We start from the raw sequence: 15,276 nt of genomic DNA on the forward strand, positions 1-15,276 counted from the left end.
CCGCACAACTCCAGAATTTCAAAAAAATTACAATTAATGAAATAAAGGGTTTTTTACCTGTTGTTTTTTTGATGGGACTAACTAAAAAATGTAGAGGACTTTCATAATTATATTTAAAAAGTTAGCCAATATTCACTGCATAAATTGTAAGACAAAAATAAAAATGCATACAAATTACAGCATTAAAAATTTAATACCAAATTAATAGAAACAGTAAATCAATTGGCAATTTATTGCTCAGTCTGACAATATGAGCAATGAATCTCAGACAGTGCATACCATGTTCAAGTACCACACTTGGGTGGATCAGTTATAAAGAGGGAGCTGATGGTGTTTGCTAATTATCCAAGTTAAAAAAAATGGTAGTTATAACAAACAAAGCTATGCGAGGAACTGTAGTTAACTGTTAATTGTCACTACAGCTGTAGATCATCATTCTGTATGTGGATAAGTAAAATATTCACTGGTTGTTTGGAACATCTATCATCAATATTCCAAACAACCAACATGCCAGAAAGATTGAAAACTAACAATTGGAAAATGGAATTAATCATGCAATTAATCTAACATTATGTCAAAGTGTCTCAGCATTACCAATTGGGGTTTTTGGTACTGCATTTAGGGTTGGTTGACAAGTTCTGGGGTTTATTTACAGTTTTTTAAATATGTGATAATACAGAATTATTTAACTATTTTGTTTTATAGATGAACTACATAAAAAGCATTTTAACTAAAGTAATTTTAAATGCTATATAAGAATAAAGTTCTCTTAACACTTGTTAAATGGTAAACAGTTGCAATGCTCCCAGGCTGAGTGGGATGTGACCAAGTCAGCTAGCCTCTTCAAAGCCAAGAATACTTTAAATTTGTCATAATTCCTTTTTAATAACTTAATAATACTGCTATTCCAGATAACAGATACTATGTTGTACACCCCCACAATATTAAGTCACCCAGCATGTAACAATTGCATTATGCCACTGATAGTAAAATCTATCTTTAACTTAAAAAATAAACCAATGTTCTAATGACTATTGTTGCTATTTTTAAAAGATGTTGCTAAATCTGAAATTTATTTCAAAATAAACTTAACTAATGCAAACATAGTGTATAGTTAGTTCTCTCGTGACAGCTTTTAGCCTTGCTAAAATCACATTGGTACAATAATTTCTTCATTCATTTAGTTGGCTTAGAATGCTAAAGCTGTTAATACTGTATACTAGTCTTTTTGCATCACTGAATGACTTAAAACATTTAGGGGGTTTTATGAAAAAATTTAAGAAATCTAGGAACCTTTCGCAACATTGAAGTGCCCAGTCTAATATCACACTCTTTACACATCAGAATCTGATTACTTCAGTGTAACCTATACTTGCAAAATCTACAGGGTGTATCAGAACACCAGTTACAAACTTTCAGGAGAGTTAGAGTAAACCTAGACAATGGGAAATCACATAGCAATGCATGGTCAGAAATGCTTTCCTGGTGCGGTAGTGACAACACAAAATACAAGAAAGGAAGGACACGACCAGGGTGAAAAAACATGTTTGTTATTCTTAGTAGATCAAAAATCAAAGGTTGTATTTGAAATTACGACCCAGGCCGTGATTTGACCCGCGTACACCAGCCAAAGATGTCCAAGGATTTTCTCGAACACTTGGCAAATTTCATCATCAATAAAAATTGATGAATGAGTGTTCGAGTCAATACACTATATAGTTGGTGTTAGTGATAAAAAAAAATTATATATAAATATTTTTTATTTCTACATCATTAATTTTTTTAAAGCTATTTAAAAATATTTAATTTCATTTAATTTAAACATGAATGTTTTTTAGTTTTATTTTCTTAAAATAATCTATTCAATCACTGACAAAATCCTTGTCGACTGTTCAATACGATAATTACAATAAATTGTGTGTTTAATTTTTAATCTAATTCTTTATTAAATTATCCAGTAACTAAATTATATAATTGCAAAATTAAAAACATTTATAAAAAAATAGTGTAAACATATTTAAAATGCAATTAATGATAGAAATTTGAAATTAAATTAATGCTAAATAAGTAGTCAATGTTTGTAATTAACATAGAAAACTATGTAAACAGATTTCTTTTATTCAATACTTCATCACTTAAAATGGATGCATAAATATACTTTTTACATTTAAAAACTAATATTTTTAAATATTTTTATTTATATTTGTAATATAATTATGATATAATTGTACTTTTGCCTTTGTTTTTATTGTATTTATTGAAAAGAAGTGAAGATAAAATTTAATACATGTACTGTAATATATATTATCATATTTTGTAGATTGTAATATTATTATATAGAAATTTATAATACACAACATAAATTCATGACCAAATGCAATAAACAATATTGAAACAATTTGTATTTTAACAATTTGATAATTAAATTGTTTTGATAAAATATGCAATTTAATTTCTGAAAATTAGCTCCAATGCAAGACAATATAGCAATAATATAAACTTTATATAAATGATTATATTTAATATTCTAGTCTTATTTTTTTATTACTACAGTATTATCATTTCATGTTTCTTAATTTTTTCTTTTCTACTTGTATTCTCAATTGTAACATGTAGCTTTTATTCAAAATTAGATTTCCAATGGCTTCAAGCAATAAAAAAGTAAAGGAGTCAGAAGTGTCTTATTATTTAGATCAGTCCTATGACTCACTTTTTGAGTTTGAGAATGATCTAAATGATATAGACATTTCTGATTTTAAATCCGAGTATTCCAATGACAAAACTTTTGTCGCCTACCCAGAGTTTAACTGCCACTGACCCAGAAACTTTAGCCACCAATGACTTTTGTTGTTACCGAGCCAATAACTTTTGTCGAGCAGGTAACCTTTCCGAAGCCAGTAACTTTTGCCGCACCAGTAATACCCGTTCGGCCAAGAACACCACCATCTGCACAGCTCAGAACAACACCGTCTGCATGGCCCGGAACCTGCTCTCGTCAGGTTTTTCTAATTCCAATGACACTCCTAACCCTGATAATGAGTTGGAAAACGAGTATCTTGAGGTTCTGCCACCAAAACTGCCTACACTTTCCTGAAACTACCTGGCCCCAAAAATATGCCTTTGGCTGACTCTCAGCCAATTGATTATTTTAACTTATTCTTCACTGTGTGTTTGCTTTCTCTTATGGCAGCAGAATGAAACAGGTATGCAAAGCAAGTCATAAATGGAGTTCTGGAGATATGGGGGCACCTACCGCACAACTCCAGAATTTCAAAAAAATTACAATTAATGAAATAAAGGGTTTTTTACCTGTTGTTTTTTTGATGGGACTAACTAAAAAATGTAGAATTGCAAAATACTGGGCCACATCCAGATGAACAGTAACTCCATGGTATGGCCAAATGTTTTCTAAGCACCGCTTTTGTCACTTGCCTCAATTCTTCCATTTTGTCAACAACAGTTAGTTGTCTGGCAGAAGGAAACCAGGTTATGATCCTTGAGCAAAGTATCAACCTTTGGAAGATCATGAAAACAGGATGTTCCAATAATATACACCACACCAAGAAATATCTATAGACTAAACATTGGTACATACCAAGAACCATAGCAGCATGCCACAGTATATGCCCAATAAAGAACACCATAAATGGGGAGTGAGGCTTTGGATGCTGTGCAACTCCATTTCACACTACTGCCTGGGCTTTTTCACTTACAGAGGGGCCAAATCCCAGGCAGAAAAGCACAGTGTCTCAAAGTTTTGTGTGGCATATACTGTGGTCATGAAGCTACTGGGGATTGGTAATTACATCAATAAAGGCTATCATGTTTTCCTCAATAACTATTTCATGTCGATACCCGATTCGCAGCCTGTATTCTCTGAAAACTTATACCACAGGAACAGTGCAGAGGAATAGGAAACTATTACCGCCTCAGTTAAAACGCAAATTCTCTGTAGGCCAGATCTCTTATTGCAGATCTGGTCCTATATTGGCATGTGGCCTTCGGGAAAGGAAATCAAAAATAGATCCTGTTATTCTTTTATCCACCCATGCCCGGGCACACGATGTTGAAATTGATAAACGTGAGAAAGCTACACTAAAGCCAGAAATAGTTCATTCGTATAATAAATTTATGGGTGGGGTAGATGTATCAGATCAGATGATGTATGCAAACTTGGATAAAAGGAGGACTTGAAATATTGGAAGAAGGTAGCGTTCAATATCATGGCCAGGATGTTGTTGAATGCCTATCTTCTTTACAAGGAGAATTCACAATCCCAAGGCCAAGCCAGAATTATGCCTCGAATTGATTTTAACAAGGCGGTAATAGGAAACCTGGCAGAAGAGTGGATGAAATGGAGGAAGGAGGAGAAGGAAGTTGTGCGTCCCCCTCCAGACACCCGAGGACCAGTGGGTCTATGGAAATTGCCAGGTGTGGTGAGGTACTGCTGCGCCGTGTGCAGCACTCCACAACAGAAGCGAACATCAAGGACAGCTTGCACACAGTGTGGAAAGGGCCTTCACCAAGAATGCCTGATAAGACATAAATGCTAGCACAACAGGTAAATTGATATATTTCTGTTTTAGTTTTATATGCATGATTCTTGTAAAATGTACAAAACAATATTTTCTCTTATAGATCCAGTCCTGGTTTCTGCTTACTCCCTTTATCTTGATATTTGGTTGGTACAATAATTAATGGACAAACATTCAAGAGGATGACCCTTGGTTCCCTTCCAGTTGACACTGTACTGTACATTTGATTTATTCCTTTATGCTATCCATGCTGTTAATATATATAGTTTCCATAAGGTTTTGGCCCTCTTCCACACACACAAATACCATCTTTTTTATGTCCTTGACTGATTTGATGCCAACTTTGTTATTCCTCTGTATCACCACAGCATAGGTCAACTTTACCCCACTGATACTTCCAGTAAAAGTTGCTGGCTCCCATGACGTAATTCTCGTAGAATTTCGAACACCTGGGCAACACACGAGTGTAACTGCGTCACCCTCTTCCGGAATTTCTTTTTCTCATGTGTTCTGAGGTTGCTGCTGTACGTTTCAGGGAGAAGGTTTGTAATCTTCCCCAGCTGATTGCCTGCCTCCTCAAGCAAGCCAGTGACAGCTGGTGGATCTGGGAATGCACATGGCTCCTTGGACCCCAGAACAACTTCTGGTTGTTGATCAGCCAACTCCAACAGGATGAAAACAGGATACAGTACTCACCAGTACAAATAAAATCAGAAAAATCTGTTGGTGTAAGAATGATTTTACTTCACGAGCAATTGAACAGAGTTAATAAACTATGTTGATGTATTGCTTAAAAATAATTACCTTAACTATTTATGAATATTGTATGAATAATGTAATTGCTTTCTTGTTAAAATTTAAAGCAAGTAGCTATAGCATAAACAGAAATAGGTTTCATTCGCATATGTATAAACTAAAATAATAATCATATATATTTATATTCTAAGCTATCAGTTACTTTTTATCATCTTTCTGGGTCTTTTTGTGAACCAACTCCATCGGAATTCAGACAGTCAGCTATTTCCTGCCGCAATTTCTGACAATCTTTTACGGTAAAGAAAGCATCTAACTTCCCTGACATTAATTTAGGGTTGTCTTCTATAAAATTAACGAGCATCTCAACCTAGCAACTTGTAGTTCGCTAAGTTCATTGGCCTTTCTTCGACATTTTAAACAAAACTATTTCATTGAATTATAAGACTGTTAAGGCCTTATCAGTTTCATAAAAGTTTATTTTTGCACTTTAAAAAGTAGACTTTATGATGGTAATTATAAGAAAAGTATTTCTTAAGGTGATTTTGGAATGAAATTTTTAAATGAATGTGATCAATACCTGCAAATAAATAATAATGATGAAAAAATCAAGCAACAAGTTCTAACTATCAAAGAAAGGTGTTTACAAATGTTAGAAGCTTTAAATCAAGTTCAACAAACGCTTCCATTGGCAAAGAATTTATTTCCAAGATCTAGTGCAATGAAACCCTAATATAATTTTAAACCAAGCTTTATGACCAAAGTTTTCTGAATTGCCATTATTGAATTTAGCACAAAACATTCAATATGATTGAAGAGCAATACAGAAAATTACCTTTTGTCAATTTAATGGACAAAGATCAATTTAAAGAATGTGGAATACTCAATGAGAATAAGCTTTTTTGGTAATATTACAAAATCCCATATTCAAAGAAGTTGCAACTTATGCCCTCAATTGCCTAATAACATCCATTAGCAATGCTACAGTAGAGAAGGTGTTTTCACTTTTAACTCATTTTAAGGCCAGGAACACACATGCGTAAAATTCGGCATAAAATCTAGCTTAAAACAGAAAACGTAAAAATTTTTCTGAAATTTTGGCTGAAACAGAACTGAAAATAGAGTAGAGCATGTGTCTACTTTTTGCGCTGAAAAATTTTTACACCAAAATTCCTCCAATAAAGAGACATCTTTTCTATGACGTCAGAGTAAGCACATGGTTTTCATTCTAACAATGGCAGCAATGAGGGTTAACCCAACAGTTGTATTGTGCTCGAGAAAACGAAAAATTAATGAAATAGAGGACTTCATTGAATCCATTCGTCCCCATCAGTGCCTCTATGACAAAAAAAGTGTCACTTACAAAGACACTGCGTATAAACAATGTATATGGATGGCCATAGGTGCTAAATTTCAAATAACTGGTAAGTCTAGTAGAATCGATATATAGTATTTAGATCACACGTTCTTTATTTCAATTCGGAATACAAGTCTATTAATTTAAATTTTCTAAATTATAGCAGAGGCAGCGGAGAAAAAGTGGAAAGTGCAGAGAGACCGGTATATGAGAGAGAAAAAATTAATAAGATGTAGCATTGTAAGTGGCAGTGGTAGTGGAGACATTTATAAACCAAAACGGGAATTATACCCTTTAATGGATAATATATTGGGAGGATATATTGGCTGCACAGAAACGTGAGTATTAATACATTTACTTCACCAGAATCTACTTGTAAGACACTTTACCATCATTAACTAAAATAAATGTTTATCAAAGGATATTGGTTTTATATCATTTGGTTGGTCATTTGATTATATTATAGTAGTAAAGTAGCGATTATGGTAAAATGTAATCAAACTCGTGTTTAAACAAAAATAAAGTTAATACCAACTGATTGTAATACTAATAATTCATTTAAGCTCTTTTGATATCATTTCTATGATTTGAAACTTCTCTCATATAGTTCAAACAATTATAAATGACTTTACATTTCTTATCAAATAAATAAATTCATATCATTGAATATCATTTACCATTTACAACTGAATGTTTTTATTAGGATAGATATAACTATGCCTAATCTGTAGACCTATCTATAGACCTACTATAATAAGTGAATATTAATTAGATACACATAATAACATCTATATTTAATTATTGTATATGTATATATATTGTTGCTATTATTACCTACAAGTACTAATTATTAGTTTGAAAAATATTTTGTCTTAATTTCATCATAAATTATTTATATGTGGTAATTTTTTTTATTTCTTTTAGTACCATAAATAATGAAACAAGTATCATCAAAAATGATAATTATATTGACACAGAGTCAACACAATTATCACCAGTAAATTTTTCCCAGCTAACCCAGAATGATGTAGAAATTGTCCTAAATATTGATATTAATCAAAAAATTGAGTCAGATCAGTAAGTTGTAAATACAGTAGAACCCCTCTAATCCGTCACCTTTGGGACTGGGGGTATGGTCAGAATGCAAAAAAGGTCGGGTTATCAGAAAAAAGTAAAATAAACAATCTTCCCCTTTGTCCAGTCTTTGTAGCACTGCTAATTTTTCATTTAATGAAAGAGTAACGTGTTTACGTTTCACTCCCGACATGTTGAAAACCCACACAAAACTGTACATGTACAGTACACACAATGTAAAACATACTGTAACGAACATAGAAAAACGCCATGGACAGTGAGTCACCGACGAGTTGGGACAAGTTTCTCGACTCCGACCACGGTCAGATTAACTGGAGTGATGGACTAGCCAAGGGCAGACTAGAGGGGTTCTACTGTAAATAAATAATAATGATTTTGATGAAAAAAAATAAGATTTTTAATGCATGGATTTTGTTTCAGACTTTATCAAAGCAGTGACTCAAGTACTTTTGATCGACAACAAAAAAGAAAAAAGAAACCAGATACAGATAATCAGGATTACTACAATAAAGCTTTCTTATCATTGTCATCAACGTCAAGTGCAATAAATAGTTGTTTGGATAGGAGTTGTAAGTTCAAATTTACGAATATAGGTAAAATATAGTACAAAACAATGATAGATTTATAAGTTATTTTTTTTTTAATTTTAGGTTCTGTGTCACAGCCTGACAACATTGATCTGTTTTGTGAATCATTAAAATTAAGATTAAAAAAATTGAAAATTAAAAGCGACCCACCCCCTCAGAACCGACACCCGATCCTAGAGAAGATTAATATACACTCCGTCCGGGGAATTCTTTCAGTTGACCTGAAGAAGAGCAAACAGAACGCTCAAAAATGTTTGTCAAGCGATATTTAACGTATACGCATAGAGCACCGGTCACAGGTTCCGATAGTGTGACGTCAAAAAAATTGAATGCAAGGGATCAATTCAATGAAAAAAAAACATTAAATTATTAATGTTAGACCTTGAAGGTCAGGAGAAATATTTTACATAATAAAGCCTGTGAATAATAAAATAATTTTTCAAAGTTTATAAAATTGTCTTTATTATTACTAATGAAAAATTTAAGTAGTTTATACTGTATAATTACAAATATTGCATTAACTTATACAAAATGAATTGTTTAAAAAATTTTTTTATAATACACCTGGATATATCTTACTATTCTGCCATGGTACAGATCCTTCATTACAACAAGTAAATAGCTAGTTCATCACGCAAAGATTTTGCACATATGCCACGCATATTAGATCCAAAAGAACAATGTGAAGAATTAATATTTCCATCTTGGCGCCATAAACCTGATTGAAAATTAAAATTATCATCATCATAATCAGAGAAGCCTGGGGGATTGTAAATACTTGCATTTTCTGTCAATATCAAATTGTGTAAAACAAGGGCAGCGGCAACTATTTTTTCTATTGTTTTCTCACTATAATTGAGTGGTCTTTTAAAATTTCTAAAGCGCACCGACAGAATTCCAAAAGCATTTTCTACTATTCTTCGAGCTCTACTAAAACGATAGTTAAACACTTTTTGGGGATGAGTGAAAGCTGATCTCCTCATTAAAGTCTTTTTAAGAGGAAAAGCTTCACCTCCAACAAAAAAATATCGGAATACTTTATTAGAATTTAATAATTTATTTTCATTTGGAAGATTTAATTTTTCTTCTAAAAGCTTTTTTGCAAAAGAACTTGTTTGAAAAATCCCACCATCACTTTCACCAATGCCACCTAGATAATCAGGCCCGAGTGCTCATGGAATAACTGTTGTCCGCCATTACAGTAGTAGTCATATGATGTTAAGTTAGGTGCTCATGCTTACAATCGTAATTAAATTGAAATATTGGGTAATTTTGTAAATAATTTTCTTACAATATTTGGGTTTGTTGTTTGTTTAATGTGCAAGACAGTTTGAAACATTTTATAAATATTAGAAATTGTGATAAGGTCGTGCAAAATGCCGTACAGGTACCTTGTAACACGTTGTAAAGGCATCTATCCGACTGGACCAAAAGTTCAAGTATTTTCATTTCCAAAGGAAACTGAATTGGCCGAAAAATGGAAATGAGCCATTCCTAGAGACAAATTAATTGTCAGCAAAACAACAAATGTAAGTAAATTAATGTTAAACATAAACTGAATTGAAAGGGACCCAAATAACGAAAATAACCATTAATATACTAAAAATAAATACAACTTTTTACGAAGAATAATTCTTTGTTTCAGTCATTTTTTCATTGTTTACACCATCAGCAGTTCATTAAAAAACACAAATACTCACGGAGATGACCTTCCTTTTTAGGCTACTGCCTCCGTAGTTAAAATGTAAAAAATGATAAAAGCATCCTCTGGTGCTCTTGCCACAATCACATAATACATTTTAAGTAAAAAAAAATAAATTTACATGGCCAACAATTATTAAATATTAATATACTAAAAATAAATATAACTTTTTACTAAGAATAATTCTTTGTTTCAGTCATTTTTTCGTTGTTCATAAAAAAAAAATTTTTTTCAAATTATATGAAACTTTTTTTTTTTAAATATATATCTGATATGTACATATATACAATATTTACAAATCCAATACAATCAAATGGGTGATCTGATTTCAATTCCACAAGTATAATATACATTAAAATTCAGACAATTATTGTAGAACATGACATTATAGAAATTCTGAAAATATTTAAAAGACTTTCAAACTTCCACAATTATTGTTTGAGCTTTAAGAAATTGATTATAAATCAAAAATCTTCTGAAGTAAAATATTTTTCATTGATACATTGAAATTCTATAAAAATGTTTCCTCCTTCATCAACTTTAACTGGATACACAGAAGTCGGTTGCCTGTTTTTACTAGAAACTATCTTTCCATCCTTTAATTTCATACACCAGCGATGCCAAGGGCACTTGATGCACGGTTCTCCATCTGGAAGTTCCTCAATTTCTCCAAGATGCAATGGACCACCTTGATGCGGACAATATTCTTTAATAGCAAATATTCTTTCTCCATATCTAAATAATGCAATTTCAATTCCATTTACTTGCACTAACTGATTCTTTTTTTTCTGACATGTAATAAGATAATTTTCTGATTTCAATGACCAGTCAAAAAGATCTTTTTTGAGCCCATTAACTGGAAAACATAACATTTGCACGACTATACTTGACCTTCGTCTTTTAATTTTTCCATTATTGAAAATAACCATTGCTAATAATCATACGTTATGAAAAAACTTTGAAGAGTAATTTTTGAATATTTAATTAATAGAAATATATTATTAATAACGATGTTTGTTTTCATAACGTATATAGTGTTTTTTTTAATGTTGAAAGTAAAATGAAAACTCCACTTATTTATACTTTAACAACCCTGTTTACGATAAATTTGTTTAGAAACAGATTAATCTCTATTATTAAATATATATATAGTCTACTTCATTTTATAATCAACCAAAGTTATTTTATACGATTTGTTCCTTCAAATTTTTTGCTGATTTTTTGGCATTTTCAAGCAGGAAAACATAATATATACATTTTTAAGTAACAATCATTTTCAAGATTTTTTTAAAGTATGAATCTTGAATTTATCTCAAATACTGCTAGAGAAGTTATGAGGCACTAAGAATATGAGAAGCAAATATGAATGTTTTCTACACTTTCAACATCTATTATCTTTTATTTTTTAATAATGTAATATTAGTATAATGTAATGCTTTAGTAATTATTAAAGCAATACATAATTAAAATATCGTTTTAACTATTTTTTGTATATTTTAATTAATTAACAGGTGTGTGAGCAACATTTTCATCCATCTGAAATTGTAAGGACACCAACAGATAGTTCAAGAAATAAAGGATGATCTTGTACCCTGGTACGACCATCTTTACTACCAACAGCAGTTCCATCTATTTTTCCAAACTGCCCAAAATACTCGAGCAAATCAACAACTTACAGAGAGACTCCTCATGTAAAGAGACAAAAGTTGGAAGAAGAAAATCTTCAGAAAGTGTTACAAGCAGGGCTGTGGAGTCGCGTAAAAATCTACCGACTCCAACTCCGGCTAAAACACAAGAACTCCATGACTCCGACTCCACAGCCCTAGTTACAAGACAGTTTGAAAGAAAGAGAAAATTACATGGAAGCTAGAAAGTTATCATCTTTAATTAATTTACAATTATCAATGTTAAATCTTTCCAATTTCTGGAATGTTATTACCAGTCCCGATTCAATAATGTTCTTGAATATTGACCAAAAATCTGCTCCAGTAATAACATATTGTGTTGTTGTCAATGAACATCTTGATTTATTGGTGTTTTTATATAGCCATCATATAAGAGATTTAGGCAAGGACAGTAAATTTGTAACAAAGATATCAAATGTAACTGAACTTGTTGATTTATTGGAATTAATTGAAAAGACAGTCACAGCAATTAAGAATCCAGATAATGTTGTAGTAAATGTTTTAAAGTCTTTAGATCTATCTGAATTTGAGAAAAGGAAGAATGTCAACTTTATCACTGAACAAATGTCATTAATAATTTCTAAAAAAAATTGTACACAGTCCTTCATTTATGATATTCTCATGTTTGCTGCATTCTATTTCACCATGTGCTTACAAATTTATCAGACAGGCTGAATTTTTTATCAGTCCTCATCCATGTACAATCAGAAAAGTTTGTTCTAATTTACATTTGGGACCCCAAAAAGAGCAATGTGAAGACAACTTTTTATCATATGTAAACAGAAAATATAATTTTTATAACCTCATGAGTATTATATTAATCTGTTGATAGATGAAACACACTTGAAAAGAGTATTTTGATTACAAAAATGGAAATTTGGTTGGCATGTCAAATAATGATACATTGGTAACTGCAAATGCAGCTCAAGTGTTCATGATAGCTAGTATATTAAGTAATTTCAAAGATGTTGCTCACATTTTAGGAGTCAATAAAGTGACGGGTAATTGCTTGCATCAGTGGATCAGATAAATTATTCTAGGACTGGAAGAAATAAGATTTAAAATTGTTTCTGTCATTTCAGATAATAATGCTATTAATAGAAAAGCCATGTCTTTATTTACTGATCCTCCAGATGTTACTTTTATGTATAAACACCCTAAAGATATGACTAGAACTTTATTCTATGTTATTAATCCAGCGCATATAATGAAATGTATATGGCATAACTGGTTGAAGCAAAGAGAGCAGACCTCCATGGTTTATCCGACATTTGAGGGAGATGATAATGTCATTCATTATGCTTGTTTTGATACTTTATTAAAAATGTATGATCTCGAACATNCTGCTAGTTAATAAAAGTGTCATGTTTTTACGTTATGTCGATCGATTTACTTTAATCGGTAAGTTGGGATCAACCCGACATTGGTGATCCCGACATAAACACCCTAAAGATATGACTAGAACTTTATTCTATGTTATTGATCCAGCGCATATAATGAAATGTATATGGCATAACTGGTTGAAGCAAAGAGAGCAGACCTCCATGGTTTATCCGACATTTGAGGAAAATGATAATGTCATTCATTATGCTTGTTTTGATACTTTATTAAAAATGTATGATCTCAAACATGATAAATTAGCAAAGTATTGCCATGGTCTTTCATTAAAGGCTTTGCATCCCAATGCTTTTGAAAAACAAAATGTGAAACTGGTATTGCAAATTTTCAATGATCTCACTTCAGAGTCTCTTCTAACTCTAGGCCCTAATCATTTGCTTCCTCACTATAGAGAAACAGCTGTTTACATCAACATCTTCGTAAAATGGTGGAAAATTGTTAATGTTAAAACACCTGGCAAAGGAAATAGGTTAAATGATGATTTCATGTGTCCCATAACAGATTATGCAGACGACATCAAAATTGTATATCTTAAAGAAATGTTACAATGGCTAGAAAAATGGAAGAAAATGAATATAAGTTATCCAAAAGGCTCATTGACGAAAGAAACCCATTTGGCTCTAACACAAACTACAGAAGCACTTATACATTTGTCCAAATATTGTTTAAGTGAGATGAATTGTTCATACTTTTTACCTGGCAAGTTTCAAACTGACCTCCTAGAAGATCGGTTTGGACAGTACAGACAATTAAGTGGTGGCCAATATAATATCAGTATTAGACAAGTGTATGAAGTTGAGAAGAAACTTCGTTTACAATCCGTGATCAGATTAAACTTAAAGTCAGATGTTTTTGGTGCAATAAGCTTCAGTGAAATAAAAGATGTCTTCTCCGAGCCTCCACAAATTCTCAAGGACATAGTGGTACCTCCCTTATTTAATGAAATTTATGTAACTTTGGCAGAAATTGAAAATTACAATGAAGATTTGCCTATTTTGACATACATTGCAGGGTACTGTTGCTATTCCGTACTGAAAAAGTTAAAATGTGAATTTTGTAAAGATATGTTGGTGTTAAGCGAGGTTTTGGAAGATGAAGAATTGTATTCCTTAATAACAAATGTTAGTCGAGGTAAACTCCTCTTTCCTCAGTCTCATGTCATCAGTGTTGTTGTTGTTACATATTTAATTATGAAAAAAATTTGTGAAAAATTTGAATCAGATTTTCTCAAAGTACAGAACCAGAGAGAGTTAGTTACATGTCTCACTTTAAATTCAATTGTCTCCAGTGAATTACTTTGGGAAGGATCCTGTTGTGAAAATTTTCATTTTCCTGAAGATATTTGTAAGAAAATAGTATGGATTTCAACAAACATCTTTTTAAATAATTACTGTAGAAAGAAAAATCAGACCATTACCAAAGATGCAGTACCTAGGAAGAAAAAGATTTTTAGTAAATCCAATTAAAGTTAGTAAAATAAAAGCATTCTATCAAATAATGCTGTGGCTGTATGTTGGTGACTGTTGAGTAACTGCTCGATTTATGGTTATGTGAACGAAAATTCTAAAAAATATCATACAAAATTATTTGAAGAATGACATCAGTTATATTCTTGAACAGCAATAAGACATTTTTTATGTTAATAATTTCTAGGTTAATATTTAGTACTCTTTTTATTAAATATATCAAATACAAACACATTGTGAGTTCCATATCTATTTCTTCTTTTTATTCTATATCAAATCCATTAATCAGCCGAAGCTTTTCGACATACATCTGATGTCTTTATCCAGGGAGAATTTAAAAGTGTAAAATGTTAAAAATTGTAAATTGAGTTTTTGTATAAAATTCTACCTTGGTAGATAATAGAATGAGAAGTGCAAATAAAAACTTATAATTTACTTGTCTATAGTTCGTATATTTAATACACTTATTATTTAATAATACTTTTAAAATTTAAAATCTCAAAGAAAAATTAAACTGTACTTTTTGTTATTACACAACGTTACGATAACTCTAAATAATAAACAGGAGGAAATAATCTAACAAGTAAGTTGAACCCCCGTGCTTCCCTGCCGGTATCGAGTTGTTATGACTACTCTTGTAAGCTCTACTTTCGAGAGCACAGGCCTGATTATCTAGGTGGCGTTGCTAATACTGAGCC

At 31.6% G+C, this 15,276-nt stretch overlaps 1 protein-coding gene and 1 pseudogene across 1 annotated transcript; both read left to right on the forward strand.

Moving 5' to 3' along the window:
* Window positions 1-6,522: 6,522 nt before the first annotated feature.
* On the forward strand, window positions 6,523-13,068 carry LOC111619340 (annotated as a pseudogene).
* Window positions 13,069-13,146: 78 nt separating this feature from the next.
* On the forward strand, window positions 13,147-14,683 carry LOC111619367. The gene has a single exon (XM_023361075.1). It carries the CDS (start codon window positions 13,169-13,171, stop codon window positions 14,576-14,578), a length of 1,410 nt encoding a protein of 469 aa, XP_023216843.1. The 5' UTR covers window positions 13,147-13,168; the 3' UTR covers window positions 14,579-14,683.
* The last annotated feature ends 593 nt before the right edge of the window (window positions 14,684-15,276 follow it).

The sequence above is a fragment of the Centruroides sculpturatus genome, unplaced genomic scaffold (assembly GCF_000671375.1).
Source record: "Centruroides sculpturatus isolate CEXI.00-Female unplaced genomic scaffold, Cexi_2.0 scaffold174, whole genome shotgun sequence".
In the NCBI taxonomy this organism is placed as follows: Eukaryota; Metazoa; Arthropoda; class Arachnida; order Scorpiones; family Buthidae; genus Centruroides; species Centruroides sculpturatus.